General features: G+C 40.2%; 1 protein-coding gene across 1 annotated transcript in view; it reads left to right on the top strand.

Annotated features, from left to right (window-relative positions):
* LOC112113274 (protein diaphanous homolog 3-like) overlaps window positions 1-27,084 on the top strand; it is a 470,784-nt gene that overhangs the window by 311,843 nt on the left and 131,857 nt on the right. The window contains exons 21-22 of the mRNA XM_026652145.1: window positions 14,365-14,529; window positions 21,774-21,909. Of these exons, the coding sequence (XP_026507930.1) occupies window positions 14,365-14,529; window positions 21,774-21,909 (301 nt within the window). The remainder of the gene's footprint in view (window positions 1-14,364; window positions 14,530-21,773; window positions 21,910-27,084) is intronic.

Genomic DNA, 27,084 nt, shown 5'->3' with positions numbered 1-27,084 from the left:
TTAGCCCCAGGATCTGACTCTCATTCCTAACTATCTAACATAAACTCCTACATTTATGACAGCTGTTGAGACCAAGTGCAATTTCAAGATTTTTGTACACTTCTGTTTTATGTTTGTAAGCACCTAGAGCTTGACAGGCAATATGAAACCCTTAACTATGGGTAGGGTTTGTCTACACTCCACGCCGGATCGGCAGGCAGTGATGGATCCAGTGGAGGTTGATTTATCGCTTCTAGTATAGACACAATAAATCGACCGCTGAGCGCTCTCCCGTCGACTCCGGTACTCCACCAGAACGAGGAGCGCAAATGGAGTCGACAGGAGTGCATCTCAAACGCCGTCTGGTTTGCTCCAGTCTGCAACTTACCTCCACGAGCCCCCTTTTTAATGCATTCCTTGGCCAACTTTGCAGTTTTGCTTGCCCATGTTGCAGTTTCTCCATCAGTACCTTGCTCACTTTTGAAATGTCCAGTTTAAAGTTAATATAATGTATACAAAGTCCCTTCCTGTTCTTTGATGCCTTTTAAACTTGTTTTAACAGTCCATTATACAATGCTAAGTTGCTTCAAGAACTGTGAGTCTCGAGCAGTCAGGAACAGCTGTATAAGTCTTCTCCTTGTTTTAGCGACAATGGTGGGACCTTTGTACTGAGCTGAGTCTGTGCATTATTAATACAACAGTTACATTTCTAATTATTCCACTCTGTGATCAAATGTCCTTATAAACACACTACTTGGTTTCAGTTCCTTTATTTACTACCTTTTTTAGCCCTGGTGTATTTCACTAACTTGATAGCATAAGCATGGTTGACTTCAAATATTAGTCTTACTTCTACTGTTACTTTACCTGTCACTAAACTAAAATAAATCAATATGAATGCAACCCCTTTATTTTTTTAACAGGATTGCCCATGAGGTTAAACCTGTCATTAAAGGTTACAGTATTTTGCCTAAAGCTGTATCGTTTATAGTTGACTTCCTTTTTATACATATAACTTCTTTTAATCATAATATTAGATTCCATCAAGCTCCCTGTTTTTCACGACTGTATCTGGCACATTATATAATAACGTAATGTTTGGTATCAATTTTTTAATTCATTCATTCACAGATGAGGGTGGGGGGGAGAAAGGGAAAGGATTATTCAGCTGTACCAATATTACACTCTTGTGAAAAGCTCCAGAGACTCCATTTCCTCAGACACTCTGAAGAAATCTTACCATTAGATCTTGAGTTTTCTCTCTGCCCTCTATCCTATCTTTTCTAAACAGCCTTGATGTCTGGGTGATTATTAAATAGGCCCCAAAGTTATGAGTTATTACTTTCTTCTTACATCTCTTTTTCCCTCTCCCCTTTTGATATGGAGATAGACTTTGGAACATATCCATTTCTAAAGAGGAACTACTGACTAATGCTGCAGAACAATTTCATTGTTTACAAAAAAAAATGACTACACCATTACTCTATTCCATTAAATTAAAAAAGCCTCCTTTAGCTTTTCCTAGGCAAGTGAATAATTCTTGTATAGAAAACATTGCTTAATCATATTTTCTATGTAAAATAGCCTTAATTAAAGCTTGTATTATTGCTAACACCAGAAGAAAATTATGCTCATGAACGTTTTGTAAGCATCAACTTTATAGGCATGTTTCCAGTATCAACCGTCAGTATCACTGGTAGGTAAACTTTTAAGCCAACCAAAGTTCTTCCAGTGCTTGCTCATGTCGATTCCATTCTAGGTGTGTGTGTGCCCACATGCACAGTCATCAGAGATTTTTGCCTTAGCAGTATCCTCAGGGTCGGCTATGGTGTCCCCTTGAGTGCCGCACTCATGCACTGATATATTAGGCCCCGCCGACCCTACGCCTTCTCAGTTCCTTCTTACCGCCTGTGTCGGTCGGAGCGCCTTGTCTTGCATTGCAAGAGCGTTAGCGGTTCTTTACAGACCATTGTCTATCTTCTTTGTATATAGTTTGTAGGTACTTAGTTAGACATTAAGTTAAGTGTTAGGTTAGTTTGGTAGTTCGAGTCCTGGCTGGGACTTCACCCCAGAGCGGGGCATGCCCAGTTCTCCAGGCTTCAAACCATGCTTGTCATGCAACAGCTGATGCCTATTAGTAACCCCCCCCCCCCCCCCCGACATCTTTTTGAAGTGTTTAGGGGAGTACCATAGAAAGGACAAGTGCAGAATCTGTAAAAACTTTTGCCCTAGAATCCAAAAGGAGTGGGATATCTGCTGGAGGGCCCTCCTCATGGAGTCTGCGCTCCGTCCTGCATGTGGACGAAGGCAGAGTGGTGGCGAGAGGGGCCCTTCAGGTGGCCTGAGACGCTACAGACTCAGCGGCCAGGGTGGTCGCCTCTGTGGTGGCCATGAGGCACAGCTCCTGGCTGCAGTCCTCTGTGTTATCCCAGGAGATGCAGGACACCATTCAGGACCTCTCGTTTGAGGGGGCGGGGCTCTTCTCTGAAGCTCACGGACACAAGGCTCCACGGCCTTAAAGACTCCTGTGCCACCCTCTGTTTCTTGGGCCTTCATACAGCTCAGCAGGCCAGGAAGCTGTTTCGTCCTCTACCTCCCCTGGCTTGGTCCTGGGGGACTTCCCCAGCTGAGCACCTACAGGAGAAAGGATAGAGACAAAGGGCCTAAGCAGCGACACCCGTCGTCTTCCTGTTCGTCTGCTCAGCCTGGCCCTTTCAGGAATCAAGGAGGCCAGAAGCAGACATTTTGAGCGTGCGATCGAGGACGGTGCCCCAGTCACTTCCCAGGATCCACCCTTCCACTCTTTCGTCGACTGCCTGTGCCCCTTCCTGTCGGCCTGATCTCAACTGATCTTGGACCATTGGGTGCTTTAAGTAATATCTTCAGGTTACACCCTGTGTTCATGAAAGTCCTTGCTTTCTAAAAGTGTTTAAAGTGTGGTATCCATGGGAAATGCATGTTATTTGAAAGTGTCAACAATCTTAATTTTATTTTCATGAAAGGCTGGATTTAGATTATATAGCAGGATTTTTTTATCCTATTGGTGGCATCTATTAACTGGATCTATTGCTTTGTCTGTTCCTCAGATCCAGGGAGGAACTCAGATTCTTTAAATTCTACTTGGCTTTCAAGAATTTCAGGAAAAAAAGCAGTTTCCTCAGGATCGATTTATTTTCCTGAGAAAACCAGCTGGTCCTCAACCAACTCACTCTGGATCACCTTGTAACAGTGATTTTTCCCAGATTGGCACCAAGGTAATCATCACTGTGGGGAAGTCTGAATCAGTTTGCCAGAGCTACTTTCTTGCTGTGTTTCCTCTGGCATTTCTCCAATTATAGGAATCCTAAGCTCAGAGCAGTAGAATCTTTCAACAACCAAATAACCAGCTTCACTTTGAGAAGGAAACCTGACTGCACTCTGCATGGGATTAGTCACTAGGTGATAACAGGGTTCTTTCCACAAGATCTAAATGCAGTGGCTACAAACTCTCGGCGGCGGGGGAAGGGTTTGAAAGGCTTGTTTACCTTGAGAATTCTGCCCTTTCCTAATGACAGGGCACATAGTCCCCCCTACTATCCCCAGCAGAGATTTAGGGCATCCATTTCAGAGACTACATGACAAACGTATGGAATACTCTTTTCTGAGCACATTTGTCTAGGCTCACTAGAAAGGGGGTATGAGCCATGCCTATTTTGTGACCACAAAACACCATGACCCAAATCCACATAACCTCCTCATGCTCCTATGTGCACAGCTTGTTCCTGATCTTTCGCTACCTGTGCATAATCATAGAAACAGTCAACAAGTCTAGCTCCCTATGCTGAGGCAGGATTAAGTAAACCCGGACTATTCTGGACAGGTGTTTGTCCAACCACTTATTAAAAACCTCCAATGATGGGGATTCAACAACCTCCCATAGTAGCCTATTCCAGTGCTTAACTACCCTTATGATTAGAAAGGTTTTCCTACTATCTAACCTACATAACATTTGAAGATTGTTATAAGGCCCCCCTCCTCAGTCTGCTTTTCTCAAGACTAATCATGCACAGTTTTTTTAACCTTTCCTCATAGATCAGGTTTTCTAAACATTTTATCATTTTTGTTGCTCTCCTGTGAACTCTCTCCAATTTATCCATGTCTTTCCTAAAGTGTGATGCCCAGAATTGGGCACAGTATTCCAGCTGAGGCCTTGCCAGTGCCAAGAAGAGCAGGACAATTATCTCCTGTATCTTACATACAACACTACTGTTAATACACTCCAGAATGATTCGCCTTTTTCACAGCCGCATCACATTGTTGACTCATATTCAATGTGTGGTCCTCTATTACCCCAGATCCTTTCCAGCAGTACTACCACCTATCCTGTTGTTCCGCATTTTGTAATGGTGCATTTGATTTTTTTCCTGCATTAGTGTAGTACTTTGCACTTGTCTTTATTGAATTTCATCTTGTTGAACTCAAACCCATTCTCCAATTTGTCAAGGTAATTTTGAATCTAATCTTGTCCTCCAAAGTGCTTGCAACGTCTCCCAGCTTGGTGTCATTTGCAAATTTTATAAGCATACTCTCCACTCCATTGGCAAAATCATTAATGAATAGTATTTGACCCTAGACTGCTGCCTGTTGGACCCCATTAGATATATCATCCTAGTTTGACAATGAACCATTGAAAACTACACTTTGAGTACAGTCTTTCAATCAGTTGTGCACCCACCTTATAGTAATTTCATCTAGACCACATTTTCCTAGTTTGCTTATGAGAATGTCATGTGGGACTGAGTCAAAAGCCTTACTAAAATCAAGATATGTCACCTCTACTGCTTCCCTCTATACACTAGGGCAGTAACCCTGTATAAAAAGGAAATTAGGTTTCTCATGATTTGTTCTTGACAAGTCCTTGCTGGCTATTCCTTATAATCCAATGTACCTTATAATGCAATAACTTCCCATTGCCAACCTGAATATTTAATGCATATATACCCTGATTCCTCAGAGGCCTTTTCTGTTATTGCACTGTGCAGAATACTTTTTTCTTGAGGACTATCACTGTTTCTTTATGGACCTCAACTAACCTCTTAAACAAATCCATCCTAACAAGAGTTTTCTCAAAGGTCAAATTAATAAATGCCTCTTCCACCCATAAGCCTTCCAGCACAGTACTCAGAAAAATCTTGCCTTTTCCTTTTAGAGAGATATCACACACATAAGCCCCACTACATTTAAGATCATAGTTGAGTTTTACAAATGACAGAAGACTGCTGTGAAGATTCAAAGCCTGCCTGTTTAAAAAACAAAAAAACGACTTCCTCTTTCTGTATCCACAGGCTGTGGCATTTCTGCAGACTCACATTTTAACTCCTTGCTCTCTTTATTGTTGCTTTCTGAGCTTTGGCTACCTACCAAATTATGTTTCCAATTTCTACACCTGCCTGGCTTAACCAGGACTAGCATATTAGCCTCTCTTGGGGGCCTCACAGTCACCTTCAGCACTAATTGGGATGCTGGGTGAAAATCTACAGTTGCATTGCCCCTTTCTCAGTAGTTAACGTGTAAGGATTAGGCTTAGAAACCTGTGTATAACCATGGCAATTAATTAGAGGACTGAAGTTCATTAGTAAATTATTCCTAATTAACAAGCCTTCAACCTTACATGAGGTCACATACACAGGACAGACCACACTATGTCCCCAAAGTTAGATTCATCCACAGATATTCACAGTACTCACCCTGTCTTGGGTATAATTGGTGAACTTGCCTGTACTGTGTTGTGGGGGAAGCATTCTCCCTGCTGACTCTAGTGCTGACTGGTTAATCTGGCCAAACACTCTTTCTATCATTAGTCAATTCTGCCCTTGGCTAGGAGAGCTAGACAATCACAGTGCCTTGTATCCTAACTTTAAAATACAGCCTCTGCATAGATTCTTGAGGGAGAACTTCCCCTAAGAAAACAAACCCTGTATTTAGTACTAGTTGATCCACCCAAACAAAATAAAAATCTGCCTGCTATGCGACTGGTCATTTTGAATGGCTGTGGATTCCAACCCCTTTCCAAGAGAATCTTCTTCACCATGGCTGACAGTCAAGCTCAGTCCTGGTGTGGGATTGGATCCCATCATTAATCAGCTATTTTGGGGACAGATTCCAATGCAGGAAGAATTGTCCTGAGCACATCGTGGTCTAGTGGCATCATCGCACTATGGGTGGCTTGATGACTCATCAAAAACAATAACTGATCTGCTCTGTGTACAAATAAATCAAAACGTAAACATAAATCCCTTAGCACAATCCTTGGGTACAGGTTAAAAGCTCCTGAACCATAAGTATATAGTTAAAGCAATACTAAGCGGCTGTGTTCTGCATGCAGCGATCAGTCCCCTGCAGTCACTGACAGCAATCTTAAACTTTATACATATAGAACAGAATTCATAACAAAAACACACATCTTTATTAACCCAAACGTACAGAGACACATTCATCAATCCTATTTCTATCTATATTTTACACTATAGCTGTCGTGCTTACTCTCCATATTCTTCTCTCCCTCTGCTCTCTAAGGCTCCTTCTTTTCTGTAAGTGGTACTGCAGCTGCTGTGGCTACTGCTTCTCCTTTGAGGTCTTCTTATTGGCTATTCTTCACTGTTTTACGTTTTTCTTCTGATAGCTCCCTATCTTGACCAACTTTTGCCTGCTGACTGAATGATAGGTTACAAACCACAGTTAGTAGTCCTGCAATTTCACATTTGAGTTTCTTCAGAATTCTTGGGTGACTACCATCTGGTCCCGGTGGCTTATTACTGTTTAGTTTACAGTTTGTTCCAAAACCTCCTTTAACTACACCTCAGTCTGGGACAGTTCCTCAGATTTGTCACCTAAGAAGAATGGCTCAGGTTTGGGAATCTCCCTCACATCCTCAGCCGTGAAGACCGATGCAAAGAATTCATTTAGTTTCTCTGCAATGGCTATATTGTCCTTGAGTGCTCCTTTGGAATTTTGATTGTCCAGTGGCCCCACTAGTTTTTTAGCAGGCTTCCTGATTCTGATGCACTTTAAAAAAAAAAAATAATAATAATTGCCATTACTTTTTAAATCTTTGGCTAGCTGTTCTTCAAATTCTTTTTTGGATTCCTAATTATATTTTTACACTTCACTTGACAGAGTCTGTGCTCTATTTTCCTCACTAGGATTTAACTTCCACTTTTTAAAGGGTGCCTTTTTGCCTCTCGCTGCTTTTTACTTTATTTAGCCACAGTGGCACTTTTTTGGTTCTCTTACTATGTTTTTTTTTTTAATTTGGGGTATACATTTAAGTTAAGCCTTTCTTATGGTGTCTTTTAAAAAAGTGTCCATGTAGCTTGCAGGGATTTCACTTTTGGCATTGTACCTTTTAATTTCTGTTTAACTAATTTCCTCATTTTTGTGTAGTCCCCTTTTCTGAAATTAAATGCTACTGTATTGGGCTGCTGTGGTGTTTTCCCCACCACAGGGATGTTAAGTTTAATTATATTGTGATCACTATTACCAAGTGGTCCAGCTATATTCACCTGTTGGACCAGATCCTGCACTCCACTTAGGACTAAATCAAGAATTGCCTCTCCTCTTGTGTGTTCGAGGACTAGCTGCTCCAAGAGGCAGTAATTTAAGGTGTTAAGAAACTTTACCTCTGCATCCCATCCTGAGGTGATAAAATTTATGGGAACACTAAGTATTTCAAGTCAATTCTTTGGATCTATGTATAAATTCCATTTTTATATTATTAATTTTTAATATCAAAAAACATTTTTTCTTAGCATTGCTAGTTAGTGCTTTAAATCCAATTAAATGATTTAAATATCTTGTAGCATGAGTGGGTTAAAGACATTTATTGATGATTTATTTCACTGTCATTTGTAACATTTCTTTTGTCAGTGATAAAGAAACAATATTAATTAGTAAACCTAGCACTGCACATATTTTCCCCAGAACTTTGTTTTTAAATGAGATGCAAAAGAAACTGACTACTGATGTACTGAAGAGAGAGACTGTTTTTCAGTTTCTCCCATGAGACTCTCCATATCAAAATGCAGAGCAATACACCACTTCTCAGAGGAAGCTCTGTGATTGTTCCAGAATGGTTTTACTATCACATTCACATTAAATTTAACTAATTCTGTTGGAGAGCACAGTTTGTCGGAAACCTGCAATAGAAATTTTTCAGCTATAAAATGTGTTAATAAATAGGCACTTGGAGGCAAAATTCACTAAACTGACGGAAGGAATTTCATGTTAGCCTTCCAGAAGAGAAGAGACAAGTCCATGAATCTTGACCGAAAGCTTATTGATGTTAGCTTTTAGACATATAAGTGCTGTGTTTTCTTTTCACGATAAGGCATGGTGAAAAGTTCCTTCTACACGTATTCATGTTCTTCGCTGTTGGATTTATTGAACTTGATTATTCTACTGCCCAGCATGTCTCACAATAAAGAACACTTGGGCAGCTCTCCTCTCTTTGCGGCTTCATGGAGGTGGATCAGCGTTTTCACACCACATGCTCCAGTCACAACCTCTCTGCTTCCATTTGCTGCCAGATTCTCTGCCTATGTGCTTACCTTTTCAATTTGAGCTGTTTCTCCCCATTGTTTGGATAGTGGGGAGCACTGTTCTCCCTCTCTTCTGACTTCTTTCTCCTCCCTGGGTCAATTAACCACTCGGGGGTTAATCCTCTCTGAGCCTCCACTGCAGCATCTCCTCGCCCTCTCCTCTGTCCCTTGCAGGCATGGCACAGCAGCCAGGAAAGCACATAGTTAAATCCAAATCATGCTTTATTTGTAAGGCAGCTTTCTTAGTCTTGGCAGATGGTGAGTTGTGCCCAGCCTGTGTCTGTGTCCACTAGGTTCCAGGGCTGCGGGCAAGCAGGTAGGAACTCCTGCCCCCCAAGACAGCCGCAACTCTAATGGGGGAAAGGTGGACCAGAAAACTCCCATGAAGAGCAGCGAGAAGTGAAGAGGAACTTGACCACTCGAGTCAGGGTAAGTCCGAGGGGAACACCTGCAAGACAAAGAGGGGAGGTTTGCAGGGCCACAAATCCCCTCCCACTGCCACAAAGTGGGTCATGAGTACTGTGGGGAAAGAAGGAGGACTTCTAATCATCCCACCTCCTTCCCAAGGTGACCAGGCGGACTCGGACGAGTTCCCCCTTCCCAGGGGGCAAATGGAACCCAGAGGGAGACGATTCTGCGTCAGACCTCTGAAGAAAGCTTCAGGCCCTAAGAAAAGGAAGCTGCAAAAGGCCTCGCCAGAGCGGCAGCAGACAGCCTACACTCCCAAAGCACACACAAAGGGTTAAAAAATCAAAAAAGGGGAAAACACAAAAGATACAGGAGATATGAGTCCTCTATTCCTCTTTCCTCCCACTCCTCCACTGGGGAAAGTGAACTGGCTGATCCTGAATCTGAACAGGATGAGGAGAAAATACATCAACGGTGTGTTTTGGTGGTTGTTTTCAAGTTATGTGCAACAAGGTTTATTCCACATTTCAAATCCAACCTGAACAGGTTCCTGAGAGTAAACCCCAGAATACATTTCTTCCCTCAAAATCCTCCCCTGAGACTGCAATACCCTTCACTGTTCCTTTGAGGAAGTGATTAGGGATGAATGGAACAAGCCTGATAAGGGGAAGCACACTGAGAAGAGTGAATTCAGATAATATTCAAGAACCAAAGGGCTCTGTTACAGAGTTACTGAAGGTGGATGCCGCTGTAACGTCATTGTCTGGGATATGGTTATTTCCTCAGAGTGGGAGTTCTACCTTAAGAAACCCACAGATAGAAAGATGGAGGCCATTCTCAAAAAGAACACTGAAGCTTCCTCTGCCATCCTCCAAGCATCTCTGGCAGGTACCTGCTTTGCAATAGCATCTCTGTCCTGATGGAATATCTCAAAGCCTTTAAATACAGAGATGACCCTGAATTTGGTTCCATTTTAAAGAAACTCACCGTAGCATCAGCATTTGTAGCTGATTTCTGAATGGGCGCAATGAGGTTCTCACCCTGATCCATGGTTTCCTGCTCAGGAGCCAGGTGCCACCTGTGGCTACATTCCTGGAAGGCAGGTGGACAATGTAAGCGGGTCCTATGTTCAGCCAAGTTTGCAGGCTCCCCCCTTTCTGGAGAAAAGCTGGAGAAGGCGGTGGCTGATAATGCGGCAAACTCCAAACAGACTCTCCCTGCTCCACTAAATGCCCACAGAAAAGAATACAGACCAGATTTCAGATAGAGGCACTTTTCGTCTTCACAGAGATGCCAGCAAAGGGACAACAGATTCCTCAAGGGAAAACAGTGGATTTGAGATCTGCGGGGAAATCTAGTGGGACCTCCCCTCCCCACCAAAAATCTACTTTATGACAAAGATTGCATAGGCCTCCCCCCCAGAACTGAAGCTAACAGGCAGTTTCCCCCATCTCCTAGTCCATCTATTTCACTGTGCAAAAACAGACATGAGGGTATCAGAGCCATTCCTGACCTCAGAAGGCTCAACATGTGGATGAAGAAAATGAAGTTTTGGATGCAGACTCTGGCTTCTGTGGTGTCATCCCTGTCCTGGGGGGACTTCTTCAATAGATCTAGCCAATGCATATTGCCATATCCCCATCAGACTATGCCACTACAGACTTCTGAGGTTAGTTTAGGACAGGAAACATTATCAGTACCGAATGCTTCAGTTTGGCCTGCGCTTAGCCCCTAGGGTTTTACAAAGATGTTGGTAATGATAATAGTCAGACTCAGGTTGCAAGGAACCCACCCATCCTTTCCTGGGTGACATTCTTGGGAGGGTAGTTAGCTGAATATTGTGATTTTTGGTGTAAGGGACCATCACAAAAGCAAGCTTACCTGGTTGGCAAGATAGACCAGAGTACCGAAGGGGACTGTCTGTGACTCCATGTTAAGGCTGTTATACTGCTTGAGGAGTTTACATTTGATATTTGGTGAAATGTAAGTATAGAACCCAGCACCAATGTGGAGTTTGTGCCCTAGTTTGTAACACTCTGCCCTGAGATTGGTACTCATGTTTGTGAGCTATTCAAGACAACTTGACAACCTCACGCAGTGCTCATTTTCTGCCTCCTGCTACTGCCTGAGCAGTACCATTTTTGACATCAGAGAATACTCAGTCACTCATCTCCCTTCAGTTTACTTGCATACTTGGGGAGAGTCACTATTGCCCTGGTTGTCACGGCAATGGCAGCCTTTAATAACTGATTTACCTCAAGCTATCATAACATTATTACAAAGAAGGGTCAGAGGAGGGGCTATAACAAAAGCAGATTGGGTTCTGATAAGCTCCTGCTGTGCTCTTTGGGGTTTGTAATGTGTAAGTGGGGAAGTTTCTTTTCAAAGGGTAATTGTTTCTTACTTTCCTTAGAAAGAATTACACAAAAATAAAATACAAAATTGCAGCTCTTTTTTTATGTATATTATTTATATGCTGCGGTATGTCTTTCTGAATATCTACCTTTTTTTTAAAAAGGGTGGGAAATTTATAGCTATGAATCCTTACTCGGTTTTCTTGTTTCTTTTTTTTTTAATTGTGTATCATCTAGAAGTTGCAGTAAAACTGAAGGAAGTTGCATTAAAAACGTGTTTTGCTTGAATACAGTTTAATTACTTTTAGAATATTTGTCAACATGGCCATGAGTGTTGAAATATGAAGGTTAACGTATACATTGAAGTCAACAAATGTTTAAATGCTTTATTATTTAAATAGCACATATATATAAATTATATTAAAATAAAGAAATTCACAGACTTCGTTTAATATTAGTTAAGGTTGCTGTCATCAATAAACTAAATAATTAAAAAGTAGAACAGGGGTCGGCAAACTTTCAGAAGTGGTGTGCCGAGTCTTCATTTATTCACTCTAATTTAAGGTTTCGCGTGCAAGTAATATATTTTAACGTTTTTAGAAGGTCTCTTTCTATAAGTCTATAATATATAACTAAACTATTGTTGCATGTAAAGTAAATAAGGTTTTTAAAATGTTTAAGAAGTTAAGAAGCTTCATTTTAAATTAAATTAAAATGCAGAGCCCCCCGGACTGCTGACCAGGACCCGGGCAGTGTGAGTGCCACTGAAAATTAGCTTGCGTGCCGCCTTCAGCACATGTGCCATAGGTTGCCTACCCCTGAAGTAAAAAATACAAAGTTAAGGATTTTACAAGGATTAAAAGGTTGCAGAGATAAGCACATTAAAGTTAGAAAAAGCCAGAAAGAAGGTTGCCTGTTCAACTGTAATTCGGCCCTATGTATGTATGCATTATGATATAGCCTTTAATTACATGCAGAAGTGACTACTTGTAAAAAGTTGGTTGTAAGTGACTTGCCCAGAATCACATAGAAACTTAGTGGCAGAGGCAGAGATAGAGTCTAGGTCTGCAGGGCAGTGTTCATCTGCCCTAACCATGAGATTCTTGGTTCTCTTCCTGCATTCACCTGCCTCATTCGCTAAAAACCTTCCAACTTCTGCAACAAATGAGAAGGGGGTCCAACAGACCCCCTCTGCACGACACAACACTGATTCATCCCCAGAGCAGATCCGTCGTGTGCACTGAATGAGCCAGGACTCTCGTGTTTTAAAAAAAACTTTGAAATTAAAGACTGTATCATAATGTATACACACTAGGCCTGAATTAAACCTGCATAGGCAACATTCATTGTGGCATTTTAGCGTGAGGGTATGTCTACACTGCGTTTAAAAATCCCTGGCTGGCCCATGACAGCTGACTCACGCTCACGAGACTCAAGCTAAGGGCTGTTTAATTGTGGCGTAGACATTCAGGCTCGTGCTGGAGCCTGGGCTTTAGGACCCTGCGAGGTGGGAGGTTCCCAAAGCTCTGGCTGCAACCAGAGCCCAAACGTTGACACCCCTTAGCCCTAGCCAGCTGGTATCTATTTGCAGTGTAGAGTGTTAATCCTCAGTCTTCTATTTCCTTATTTTTACGGCTTTGAGTACTGATGAGAGCAACCTTAATTAATGTTAAATGATGTTGTTGGTTTGTGGGTTTTTTTGGGGGGGGGGGGTTAATATCCCTCAAAGAATAGCTCCTATGAGTTATTAGACATGTTCCCTTTCACATACCTGAAATTACTTGGAACGTTTGATGTTTGCAGTGTTGTTATAGCCCTTTTGGATATTAGAGACAAGCCAGTGGAGGTGTTAACAGGCCACTTCATCTTGAATGGTTGCTTAGAATATGTTCTAACTATTTATGTTAAACATTTTGTTCCATCTTGTATTTGGCTGTGACACCCTGAGTACTTTTCCCAGACTATCAGCGTTGGAAAGGACCTCAAGAGGTCATCAAGTCCAATCTCCTGCTCAAAGGAGGACCAATCCCCAGACAGATTTTTGCCCTAGATCTCTAAATGGCCCCTCAAGGATTGAACTCACAACCCTGGTTTTAGCAGGCCAATGCTCAAACCACTGAGCTATCCCTCCCCCCGTGAAGAAGAGTTCGGTGTAGCATGAAAGCTTGTCTCTTTCACCAACAGAAGTTGATCCAGTAAAATATATTACCTCATTTACTTTCTCTCTCAGAACATTTTATGCAGTTCTTGAGTATGGATTATGGGAAAACTCCAGATAATAAAGTTTTAGGTATTTTACGGAACTCCTCAAAAGCGTGTGCAAATTATAACTCTCTGCAGGGGGAGCTAGAGAGCAGCATAAGCAAATTTGTCTTGCAGCAGGTAAGAACTCAACCTAAATTCTCCCATTTTACCTATAGAGAAAACCAAAGAGCTTCTGTTTCCGCAAACCTGCTAGCCTTAGGACATTATATATAGCTTTGTCCACACACATATATATATATATATATATATATATATATGTACATACATCAAGCCTGCTATACTTGCAAAACAGTTTCCATCATAAATAGGGATTATGACCAAAATTTGAACTCTGGATGCCTAAATCCATACTAAGGCACCCAAATAGATGTGACCTGTTTTCAACGGATCCAAGCAGCACCCACTTCCTATTGAAGTCTTTGAGGTATGTTGTTTTATGTAACACAATATATGGCAAACAGGTTATGTACTGCCTATTATCAATTCCCATTATATATAAAATTAATGTAAAGAATGTTTCATTCAATTAGCAAAGTAAAAAATGATCAAGAAAATTTGAGGATCATTCTTATATTATTTTTTCACTATTACCAAAGTATTCATTAAACACTACTAGGTATGTAGTTTGTGTTGTACTTGAAATAAATGAATAATTTATTGTGAGATAATTGAGAGGTTTTTTTGAATGTTAAAGTTGGCTACAGAGAAACAGGTAGATAAATCACGATAATTTGCTTTAACTAGCTTCACTGAGTGCTCTTTTAACCTTAACAGTAATATACAGCTTTGCAGTTTATGCAAGAGAACATTACCAAAAACTTACCAGGATGCATGAGAACATGGAGAAGCTCTATCAAAATGTGATGGGATACTATGCCATTGATTTGAAAAAAGTTTCGGTGGAAGAATTCTTAACCGACTTGAATAACTTCAGGACAATGTTCTTGGTACAGTATATTTATTGATGTTAAAATTATTTTCCAGGAATGATTTGTTTAATAGATCAAATATTGATGGGCTATTCAATAATTTTTTTCTGTCTTCTTGAATGGTAACATACATTCATATCTGAAACCTTACTTTCTACGTCCCAGATTCTACAATGTAAATAAAAGGAAATATTCATTCATTATCTTAAAATTCTCCGTACCTTCAGAAGGAAAAAACTGAACTATAATAAATTAAAACTGGGTCCTTGATTTAATATACAACATGCAGGAGGTTTGGGGGAGGGCGGCAGAAGGCAGAGAAGAGATGAGTTTGGAATTCTTTACTTCTGTTCAGATAAAACTTCTCCTGTCTGACTCACTATGGAATACTTGCATGACCCAAGAACTTCTTAATGCGAGCTGGGAATGGGTTACAGAAATCACATGAATCTGATGTGTATATTACAATTCACCAAAGACTATCACGTGAGGTCTCAAATGAAAGTTGTCACTCTGGTCCTTAACATTGTTGTGAAATATATGTAGAGATGATTTGCATATATACTGAAATTATATTTAAATGTCATACCAAGATAATAGTCACCATCAACGGTGAAAAATAGGTTTTCCTTCTGTATCTTCGGGTATCTTTCTCAATAGGTAAATTAAACATTTTAAGGTCATACAATAGATGCCCATTTACATACAAAATCAACAGGAAAGAAGCACACAGAAATAAATGAGCTGCAGAGGTTATCCTGACTGTGTGCAAACACAATGAACATAGAGGGTGCTGTGCTGGCTGCTTCCCAAGGAAACACCAATCCTGGCCTTTGCATAAAATAGGCATAATTTTATCAGATTATAGACACTTCCTGAGGAACCTTGTTTAATTTTTCATGGTTTACTTGATTTTTAATATATTCTAAATGTCTAGTCTTTTGTTTTTGTTTTCTTAAGAGGTCTGCTCTTTGGTATCCACAATTTTTTTTTTATTTAAGGATGAAAATGATTTTTAGAAACACTTTTAGCTGCTTAGGTTAAAAAAATACATTAGGTGAGCCACTAAAATGTTGAACAAGATAACTTTTTATCTTTTAATTTTATTATCTTTCATCTTTTAATGTAAATAATATTGCATATGCAGACATTCAAAAAATAGGATGAAGGAGGTACATGAATGGTTATGAAGGAAGAAGATGATATTTTAACTCTTAGGGCATGATCTAGTTCACTAAATTTATCAGTAACCTTCCAGGCTGAAAAATCCTCCAACAAAAGGGGAAAAAAATCCAAAGTTGCAACTGACGAATCTCTGGAGGGAGGGTTTGTAGAAAACTGGTGAAAATAAGATAACTGTCTTCTCCTTTTCCTAGACCCTGACTTTTGAGGACATGGCAGTCCTTTTTCACCTAGCTGGATTCTCTTAATCCAGATGCCATGGTGATTGGTGTTTCAAAGCATCTGTAAAAAAGATGCAGCATCTATCACCATGTAACATGGGTGGCAGTTGATCCACCATTGTATATTTGTCTGTGAAGAAGGAAATATGGTCAAGAAATTTTAGTTGGCTAAGTTATAAGATCTGACAAATGGAGTTATTAAAGGTCAGTTGCTGTTTCATTAACTGTAGGGGACACTCTAATGTTGTTTAAATGTAGTGTTAATAAAGGGGAACTAATTATGAAGATGTTATTGGATAATTACACCGTAACATATTTTAATATGGTAGTTGTTAAATCAGCATGCAGTTTGAGATCAGATTTCTTGCTTTCTTTGCTTTTAATTGTTGGTGCGTAGTGTGTGGTAAAATGTTATAGATCTGTATAATTAAGAGTCATTAGATATGCTTACAATTAAAATCAATATCTGTGTATAATTAAATTTTACAAATGAAGAAAAGATAGGTTGTGAAAACTAGATTATTTTGAAAGCTTAAAACATCTTCTATTTGGATTACTGAAATACCACTACAACCCTTTAAGCAGATCTATGTGTGGTAGACAAATCCAGAGAGTATAGTATATTCTCATTTGCTTTTACTTCAGCATGTTGATGTATTTGTTGTATTCAACAAACTTAAATTGGGCCAGTGTCAATGACTAAAAAGAAAACCTCACACTCTACATGATGAGTACTTTGTTATAATTTTCCACTGCACAGTTGAAGAGAGAGAGAGAGATGCAATATCTATCTGTATACAGAACAATTATAAAAATAATCCTGGTAAAGTATTATTTTGTAACTCCCCCACATAACTTAATCACTAATTTATGTAGAATCCATTATAATTATATTAAAAATAACTTCTTAGTTGCCATTGTTTTCATACCTATTTTATGTTGTGCAAAGGAGGCTATCCTCTGGCCAGAAAGGGGTGAACATACTGCCATTTCTTAGTAACAGGGAAATGGCAGTTCTTCCTGGCAACTAAGGAAGGGACTTCAAATGTCAAAGTTAGTCCTTACAAATAGGCTAGCAAGTAGCACTGGATGTCTAGCCTGTAAATAGTCACTGTCATATTGGTTGGTTGCTTTTTTCATCTACAAATTTAGCAGAAATTAAATGAGTTAATATTTCAAGTTCTGCAAGTCATATTCCTTAATCCTTATATTTTTATATGTATACACTTGATCATCATTTTGCATAAAATGATATAGTAACTGTCCTGCTTTTGGAAATTCCAGTCATCATAATATAGATTTTTGAAAGTGTTGTCCCTGAAATAATTTCTTGTATGGAATGATGAAGGGAATATTGTCTAGTGGTTAGAGTATATGAATAGGAATCAGGTGTTTTCAGCTATATTTGTAGTTCTGCCACTAAATCTCTCTGTGGCCTTGGACAATTTAGTTAACCTTATTGTGTTTCAGCTTTCTAAGCTATAAAATGCTTCACTAGCTAACAGGAATATTACTAATTTTGTTTTAAAAGTGCTTTGAGATCTTTCAGAAGGAAGATCTTCTAACAATGCAAAGTATTGTTTGACTAAATAGAATCAATAATCAGGGAAGAAAGCTTATGAGAGATTATGGTAGATTTGCTTTGAGCCTAACTCTACCATGATGAAAGTAATGTTTTCTTCTCTGCAATAACAGCTGTGAAATATAGACCAGCAAAAACTTTGTATATTGTAGACATTCTGATTAATCTGAACTTGTTTGGTTTGGTAATAGTTCTTGTGAGAAATTGTTTGCTTATTTCACAGGCAAGAGCAATCCGATCATAACTTTTCTATTTCCATGAGAACAATGTCAAAGTGGGAGTTTTTGTCAATTGATTTGCTCATGTTTTTTTCCTAATATTTTGGGTATGTTTAGCAAATTGCCATTGATAGAATCATAGGACTGGAAGGGACCTTGAGAGGTCATCTAATCCAGTGCCCTACACTCATGGCAGGACTAAGTATTATCTAGACCAGAGGTTCTCAAACTGTGGTTCGTGGACCACCAGTGATTCGCAAGCTCCATTCAAATGGTCCACGGATAGGGCCCTCTAAGGTGCACACCAGAGTGGCCACACATAAAAAAATGAAGGGCCACACACCTAATTAGTGGAGCCGCGCAGGCCTGGCTCCACTAATTAGGTGCCCGGTCCCTGAAGAAGACACACATGTAAGGTGAGGTAGTGGCCTTGGGGGGAATAAGGGGTAGGTGGGAGGGGGCCCTGGGGTGAGAAGAGGGGGTGGGGGGCATTTGGGATGTGCCGGGCTGCGGTGGCCAGAGAGAGAAGGTCCTCCTTCCCAGCCTCAGCTCTGTGGCTGCTGTGGCGGGGGAGAGACCCCCGCCTCCTTCCCAGCCCCAGTTCAGGGGCTGCTGCGGTGGGGGAGAGAGGGAGAGACCCCCCTCCTTCCCAGCCCCAGCTCGGGGGCTGTTGCGGCGGGGGAGGGAGGGCACATCCATCGCAGTAGAAAGGTAAGACTACTGATATTAAAATATGAGTTGTGTGCTTTTATTTGTAGAACAAAAAAAGTTAATTATTATAAAGTTTTTTTTATATAGTGCTTTTATCCAAAGCGCTTTACAATAGTTAGCTAACGGTACAAACAACATTTGGAAAGATCATTAAGTGGTCCGCCGAGACCCTCAGCAATTTTCAAGTGGTCTGCAGGTAAAAAAAAGTTTGAGAACCACTGATCTAGACCATCCCTGACAGGTGTTTTGTCTAACCTGCTCTTAAAAATCTTCAATGATGGAGATTCCACAACCTCCCTAGGTAATTTATTCCAGTGTTTAACCACCCTGTCAGTTAGGAAGTTTTTCTTAATGTCCAACCTAAACCTCCCTTGCTACAATTTAAGCACATTGCTTCTTGTCCTATCCTCAGAGGTTAAGAAGAACATTTTATGTACCGGAAAACTTGTCATGTCCACTCAGTCTTCTCTTTTCCAGACTAAACAAACCCAATTTTTTCGATCTTCCCTCATAGTGTTATGTTATAAGAAGCACACGGAATCTTTTTCAAGGGGATAAAGCAATACACCACGTTTATTGAGAGTACAATTTAAGCATTAAAATCAGCATATGCTTCCATTCTCGCACGCATACACACACGCGCGCGCACACACACACACCAAAAGGTTCTGCATCTGGATCTTATAGTTATCAGTCCTTAGTGTTGCTCGGTCAGTTCCAGTGGCGAGCTGAAACTGCACACGAGGGAGGGGGATGGAGCCTGGTCTCTATCGGACACGTCCGAAGCTCTGGGGTTGATGGCAGAACAAACCCCAAGTCTCATGGCAATACACCCCTCTTTTATAGTAATAAGTTCCCATACAAGTCTGTGGACCTTGCTGTGTCTCACTGGAGCTGTTAATCACAAGGTATTCAAGATTGCTCCTAATCATCATCATTTTGGGTTGTTACCAGGAATATCCGCAGCTGTTTCTTATCTCGTCCCTCTGGCTCCCCTCCTTATCTTGTCCTTGGGACATATGTCTTTGCTTTAAGGTTGTCAATCTGCCATCCGGGTGATTCTGATAATAAGGTTGGTGCCTCTCAACTCCTCCATTCCCCTCTCGACCATCCGGCCCATCAGTACTGGCGCCTCCTGTCTCTTCTCTGTTCATCAGCATGCCATACATTCTTTACTCTCTCACAAAACGGTAATAAATTTCAAAGACAAGAATTACAGCCATAACACTTCTATCCATCTAAGAACAGTCATTAACACAATCAGCAGAGAATAAACCCAGAACAATGTCTTCTTACTAATTCAAAGCTAGCAAAATAAGCAAAATGGAGTACAATTTACTCAAGACAATTTCTCCCCATTAGGCTTTTGGCCTATAATAGGTCATGTTTTATGGACCTTTTATCATTTTTGTTGTTCTTCTCTGGACTTTCTCCTATTTGTCTACATCTTTCCTGAAATGTGGCACCCAGAACTGGACACAGTACTCACCAACTGAGTTTGCTAAAGACTGCCTTCTTGAAATCCATTGTCTTTATTTTGCTGTTCTCCCTCCTACCATTCCTTAGAATCATGAACTCTACCATTTCATGATCACTTTCACCCAAGCTGCCTTCCACTTTCAAATTCTCAACCAGTTCCTCCCTATTTGACAAAATCAAATCTAGAACAGCCTCTCCCCTTCTGAAATAAAAAAAAAAATTGTCTCCAGTACATTCCAATAACTTGGTGGATAATCTGTGCCCTGCTGTGTTATTTTCCCAACAGATGTCTTAGTAGTTGAAGTCCCCCATCACCACCAAGTCCTGTGCTTTGGATGATTTTGTTAGTTGTTTAAAAAAAGCCTCACCCACCTCTTCTTCCTGGTTTGGTGGTCTATAGTGAACCCTTACAATGACATCACCCTTGTTTTTTACTCCTTTTATCCTTACCCAGAGACTTTCAACAAGTCTGTCTACTATTTCCATCTCAACCTTAGTCCAAGTGGATACATTTTTAATATATAAGGCAACACCTCCTCTCTTTTTTCCCTGCCTGTCCTTCTTGAGCAAGCTGTACCCTTCTATACCAATATTCCAGTCATGGGTATTATCCCACCGAGTCTCTGTGATGCCAACTATGTCATAGTTATGTTTATTTACTAACATTTTGAGTTCTTCCTGCTTATTCTCCGTACTTCTCCCGTTAGTATACATCAGTGTTTTTCAAAGTTCAGGTTGTGAACCGAATTGGCAGGGAGGTGAATCTTTAGTAGATATTATGTAATGGGAAGTGTTTTAAAAAAACATTAGGATGAATGGTAGCTTTTTTCTGTTGTTCTTCATGTGTGATGGTTTGTTTTTCGTGAGTGACTGAACAATGTTCTTCAGAGTGCCTGAGGCCACAGGCTGTCCTCAGCAAAAATAGCCATGACCTAATTCATCTGCACCTCACAATGCCTTCTGACAGCATAGGGGCTTCCATCTTCCCTGAGTGTGGCTTGATTTCAAACCTGTCGGGAACAATGAAAGGTATTGGTCACCTTTGCTAAAGGGCTATCTGTGGCCTCAGATCCATTAAGAAAGGAGATTGTAGCTATTTTGAAAAAGGGGAGTTCTTCATGAGTTCTTCTGTAAGTAATCTGGGACTATAAGCACTCATGCATTAGTTTTAGGGTTTTGCTGCCGGGAAGAGTTAAGGCTATTTGGGTGCCTTAACTGTTTCTCTATACCAGGGATCAGCAACCTTTGGCACGCGGCTCGCCAGGGTAAGCACTCTGGTGGGCCGGGCCAGTTTGTTTACTTGCCATGTCCACGGGTTTGGCCGATCGTGGCTCCCACTGGCCGTGGTTCGCTGTCCCAGGCCAATGGGGGCTGCAGGAAGCGGCGCGGGACGAGGGATGTGTTGGCCGCCACTTCCCGGCAAACCACGGCCAGTGGGAGCCGCGAGCGGTCGAACCTGCGGACGCGGCTGGTGCTTACCCTGGCAAGCCGCATGCCAAAGGCTGCCAATCCCTGCTCTATACCTTAACTTATTTGGATTTCTTTTCAGTGTTAACCTGAATGTTGAACTTTTATAATGCTTGTTTTGGAGATAATTACAACGTTCCTGTAATGTGGTTCGCCCTAAGTGACTGATATATTAGAGAGTAAAATATACGATATGGAAAGTACAATATCTTCAGATTACATATTGCTTAATATGTAACAGACTTCTTAGAAGGTGCAAGTGACCTTTTAGTGAGAGTTATTTGACTGCCATTATAACTTAGGTATTTTTTCATTTTTATAGTTTACAAGTTTGTTCTATCTGAAACTTTACTTACATTGTTTCATTACCAATCTCTCTCTCTCTCTCTCTCTTTTTAATAGCAAGCAGCCAAGGAGAATATAAGAAGAAGAGAAGCAGAGGAAAAACAGAGACGTGCTAGAATAGCTAAGGAGAAAGCAGAAAAAGAAAAATTAGAGAGGCAACAAAAGAAAAAGCGCTTGTTAGAAATGAAAACAGGTGAGTAATATGGAAAACAGCCTTTTCTATCTAGTGTTATATATGAAATGAAACTACAGCCTCTATTTTGTTATTATCTTGATGTGTTCTTGAGGAGAGGCAGAATAAATGATTTCACCAATTAAATAGTACAGCAAAGCTGTTCTTAAATTTGATTTTTATTAACAAGCTGTTCTAGCTTATCTGCTTTTCTCAAGCTATGTTAGACCTTGAAATGGTGCTCAGTACTTTTCCATTCACTATTTATTGAACATTTTGTACTCACGTATTAATGATTTATCTCAATTAAAGCTAAGCTGAAAAAGAAGCTATTATGTTACATGTGAACAAAGTCACTTTGCAAATCACAGAGCCAATTTATTTATATTTTAACTAAGGGAAACTGATTTTTGTATGACAATAGGCTTCTTTCATGCAGCTAAGATTCTTCTGCGTATGTGTCAGTGTGGATCCCACTGTGAGTGTACATGTACCTCATGAGCAGGAGAATGGAGTTTTTCTGAATAGTAGTGTCCCCGTCAGGGCCATGTATTTGTCTTTTGCCTCCTTTTGATGCAGCATGAGGGTGTAAAGAGTGGCACAACTGCAACCCTGGCTCAGTTCCCTCTTACTACCCATAGCAGTGAGACAGAACCTGGTGAGTGTCCAACTCGCTAGTTCTTTGCTCAGGGTAACCTTCGACATATCTTCGTGAAAATCTCAGAGCTACTTCTGATCTTCGATATTGACCATCATGAAATGTCTCCATCCCTCTGAACTAATCTCTAATGATCAGACTCCACTCACTGTACAGGGTTCCTTAGCATGATCAACTCAAAACCTATGGGCTTAGAGCCCTGTCCCTCCTGGGATGGATTAATCTCCCCTCAAGGTGGACACAGCATGTATGTTTTCTATATGTCAGAATCTCGTATACCAAGCGGATGATCGGTCTGCATGCCATTCTCCTCAAGAACACAGAAGTCATGACATGTGAGGCTAAAGCTCCATCTCCTGGAATGGTCCACGAAGGCCTCATGAGACCCTGAGGAGAAGAGTTCCAAAAGTTATGCTGGCAGACAAGCCAGCTTCATCCACCACCCCAGCCAGCAGACTGACAACACCAAAAACCAGTCCAGAGAAGACGGAGCTGAGAAAAGACCTTGCACTGAAGCCATGCTCACCTCATTTGCACCAAAGCTGCCACTCAAAAGGGCCACTCTGAACACAGGATACAGAGTCAGCAGAAGGCGTTCAGTGTTCTCCCATAAGGATAGACACCAAAAAGCTTTCATATATAAATCCACCAATCCCTGTGGAGAGTCAAAGTGTGGGGAAAAGAATAGCCTTAGATGCAGGAGACTTCTATGACACCAACCCTAGATTTAATGCTGCACCCATCAGCATTGATGCTCACAGAGGATGAGCCCAAAGGAAACTCAAGACCATCATTGCTGCAGAAACCCCAGCAGTGGAACAGACTCAGATACTGAGAGTGCTATATACTTTGGTGCCACCTCCGGTGGAGGTCTACTCTGCACCACCACTGGGCATACATTCTTCCCATCTTCTAGTAGAAAGCCCTCTCCTCTGCATACAGTGATTGACACCACAGAGACACCTACCAACTTCCCCCTAGCCCAGCAGGAATGATACTGGACTGGCCAATACCCAATGAGCTAGCTGTATTCCTACAGCTTTCCATGGTGGCCCTATAGGCAGTACTGGGACCTACCTTCTCATGCTTCAAGATGAAGGTCTCGTTGCACTTGAATAAGAGGAAAAGGTCACTCAACATCCCTGGCTAGACCACCTTTGCCACAATACCAGGAAGAGCAGATCCAGAGACCGAGCAATACCAACACTCTATATCATCACCAAAGGATTTTTAGTAATGATTCTTTGTCATCTGCTGAAGGGGTTTTCTCAGTACTACTACCAGATGACTTAAACGCATTCCAGAATCTTTTTGTGAATATTGCCAAGTCTCTCCCTTTGCCCCACCTAACCTTGTCTGCTTTTGAGGAAGGAAGGATAGGATTCTGTCATCCTTGACAACTCCTTCCACTGTGCCGGGTAGGAGGAAATAGTGATTTGTTCTTTGTGATAAAAAATGTCCTATATGGAGCTGCAAAAAACTTGGCAGCTATGCTTTGAAGAACCCCAGTGAGATGAATGTTGCTAACCTTGTGGATCTGCGGGATCTGGAGGCTCTGGTAGAGAGGAAGAAGCCACAAATCTCAGCAATCTTCCTAGTCAGATTTGTACAGTTCAGGAAGTTTTATATATATGGTTTTATATATACACCTCTACCCCGATATAATGTCCTTGGGAGCCAAAAAATCTTACCGTGTTATAGGTGAAATCGCGTTATATCGAACTTGCTTTGATCCACTGGAGTGCGCAGCCCCGCCCCCCCGGAGCACTGCTTTACCGCGTTATATTCGAATTTGTGTTATATCGGGTCGCGTTATATCGGGGTAGAGGTGTATATAGATGGTGTCTGTCCTTTTTGGAGGACACCTATTTATATACATAGGTGAGTTCACATTGTTGATAAAAACTAGATAATTTGCTTTCCTTGTAATAGTAGCACAGCTATAAACTCTTGAGCTATAGTAAAAAGAAAAAGTATAGTATATCATTGGGAATATATAGTCAGTCTTTATCAGTTTCAAATTGCATGGGGATAGTTTAACTTGCATAGTGATATTGCACTACTGCTAAAACAGGGGAGGGGACAAGAGGAAATCTCCTTTTTAACCTTTCTGAGTTGCAGTGGAAGAAAGTGTCAGGAGCTGATGAGTACTTTCTTACTGATATGGTTCCCTTGCCAGTACCCCTCTCTCTTTTTCCAATCTTTATCCATTCTAATAAAATGTTTGGTACTGTATCTTTAAAATCATTGCCTTATAAAATGAAAATGTGGTCGCAGATAATTTATTACCCTGACTCATTATTTATGCACATGTATTTTCTGTTAATTAAGGGGGCAGCCAAGGGATGAGGCATCAGCTAGAGAGGCCATCAACTGAAATAAAACTCCAGTAATTATTTTGTGTAGGTACATATGAATGTGCAATCATTTGTATCTAGATAGATGGAAATAATGATTGCAGACAATTTACATCAACTCTGATGGGCCAAATGCCAACTTTGTCCCTTGTTTTTTAAAAAAAAAAAATCGAATATTTAAAATAAAATCTGGGTTTATGTATTGGTATCCTCAATGCATGTAATTTGATTCATTTAATTTATATGTTGCAAACTAGAATTGCATCGAATTGTGTTTGACAATCAAATGTGGCTGACATCTCATATTTATGATTTGGAGGAGAAAATATGAAGAGTGTATTGTAAGCAATGCTGAAATTATACTTTAATACTTTATTATTATAAATTAATATTCATCTTAAGATAACACCTAGAAGCACCAAATCAGGAGTGTGTCCCATCATGCTAGACACTGCACAAACACACATGGAGATGTAGTCCGCACCCTAAACATCTTGCAATCTAATATCTATTTTTCTTTAATCTTTAAGACAATCTTCCTTTACCAAAATTAATATATTGCTCCTTTATATGTGTTCCAGGCTATGAGATATGCAGCTAGAAAGAATTTTAAAATTTATCTATCTGCATATCTGGTAAAGTACATTTATTGCTGTTCCATTCTTTTGGGAAACTAAGGAATTATAGTTGCTTTTTAATAATAATATGTATATTATGTAAGGGAGCCTGGACTTGGCTTATTGAAGCCACTAAGGTGTCACTTAATTCACAATATTTGTTTTATTCAATACATTTTCTAGACATTCTAGTCTATCATGTACAGTATATAAGTTTTCTGTCTCAGTTTTTCATTATTCTGGCTTACGCATACACTTCTTGTTTTGTACAACTCTTTAGAGTGAAACTATTATTTTTTATTCTTTGTACTCTCTAAAGGCTACATTTGTTGTATTATAATTGAGAACTCCATCATTGTGGCATCTTCTTTGTGCATCACTTTGAATACTACTTAGGTAACAAGCCACTTTAATCAGTAGTTATTTACATAGTCTGCTTTTTCTTATTCAAAAGCAGTGAAGTGATGCCACAATCTCTTATGTATCAAACCTGCAATCCACAATATAATTTTTGTTTTAATTTTTTTAAAAGTTACTCAGGAGTTGAAATAATCATCAGCAGCAGCATGTTTCAATTGATCTAATAAATCATGACCTCAGTTGTTGCCTTTTTCTGCCTTACATTCAACCTGTTCTTTGGGAATAAACAATTCTAATTTTGCAAACTCTATTGGAGTGCTTAGTATATTATTTCTTAATAAACTAGCTTTAGTTTCTAATTTCTGTCCTGTAGTTGTGAAATATGGATATTGTCAATAATTGTGTACTAGACTTCAAAACAAAAAATCATATTCCACCTGACAGCAGGATGTTGAATTTTTACACCAGTTTAGACTATTAAGTTTCAGCTGTGCATATATGCAAAGAATTACAATTCCGATGCCATTGGATAAAACACTTGACTTTGTCTGGAGTATAAATTTCCTGTATTTTCTACCCTCCCTATTCCCAACACCAACGCATGAGACTTCCATTGGAGTAATCCTTCTGGCTGTGAGGGAGAATCAGTATGTTAATAAAACTCCTTTAAACTTGCCCCAGTGAGTCACACAAGCAATCTCCTTTCTTTTAAGAGTAACAGTTTTGATAGTTTCAGTCATTTCTAACATAGATATGTCAGGTGACTTCCACTGAAAATCTCAGGCCACAGGACAATAGTAGGACCCTGATTTACATTTACATCCTGAGCCATACATTTAGCCATACAAGTTCACTCAGTTCAAATATATATATGAAGCAGCCAAACTAACTGGTAATACGCATCTATATTATTGAATCTGAATGTTAAATTCAACAAACACCTGAACAACTGAGCATTATAATTAGGATTATATTTATTTGTACACCTGTATATTAGGTTAAACACTAGGAAATATGAAAAACAAAAGTGGATTTTGCAGAAAATGCAGTAGTGAAGACTAGCACATACCTTTTAATAATACAAAATAAAGCTTAGATGCAAAGTACAGGTAGAGAAGTAAAAGTTAACCTTTCTATTCAACACTTCCGGAATCTGTAGAAGGAGGGAAAAGCAAGCTGAATTTTCTTCCGAGGGAGCAAGAAG

The sequence above is a fragment of the Terrapene carolina genome, unplaced genomic scaffold, assembly GCF_002925995.2.
Source record: "Terrapene carolina triunguis isolate 2854851 unplaced genomic scaffold, T_m_triunguis-2.0 Scaffold18, whole genome shotgun sequence".
NCBI lineage: Eukaryota > Metazoa > Chordata > Testudines > Emydidae > Terrapene > Terrapene triunguis.
This window is presented reverse-complemented; position numbering and strand designations above follow the sequence as displayed.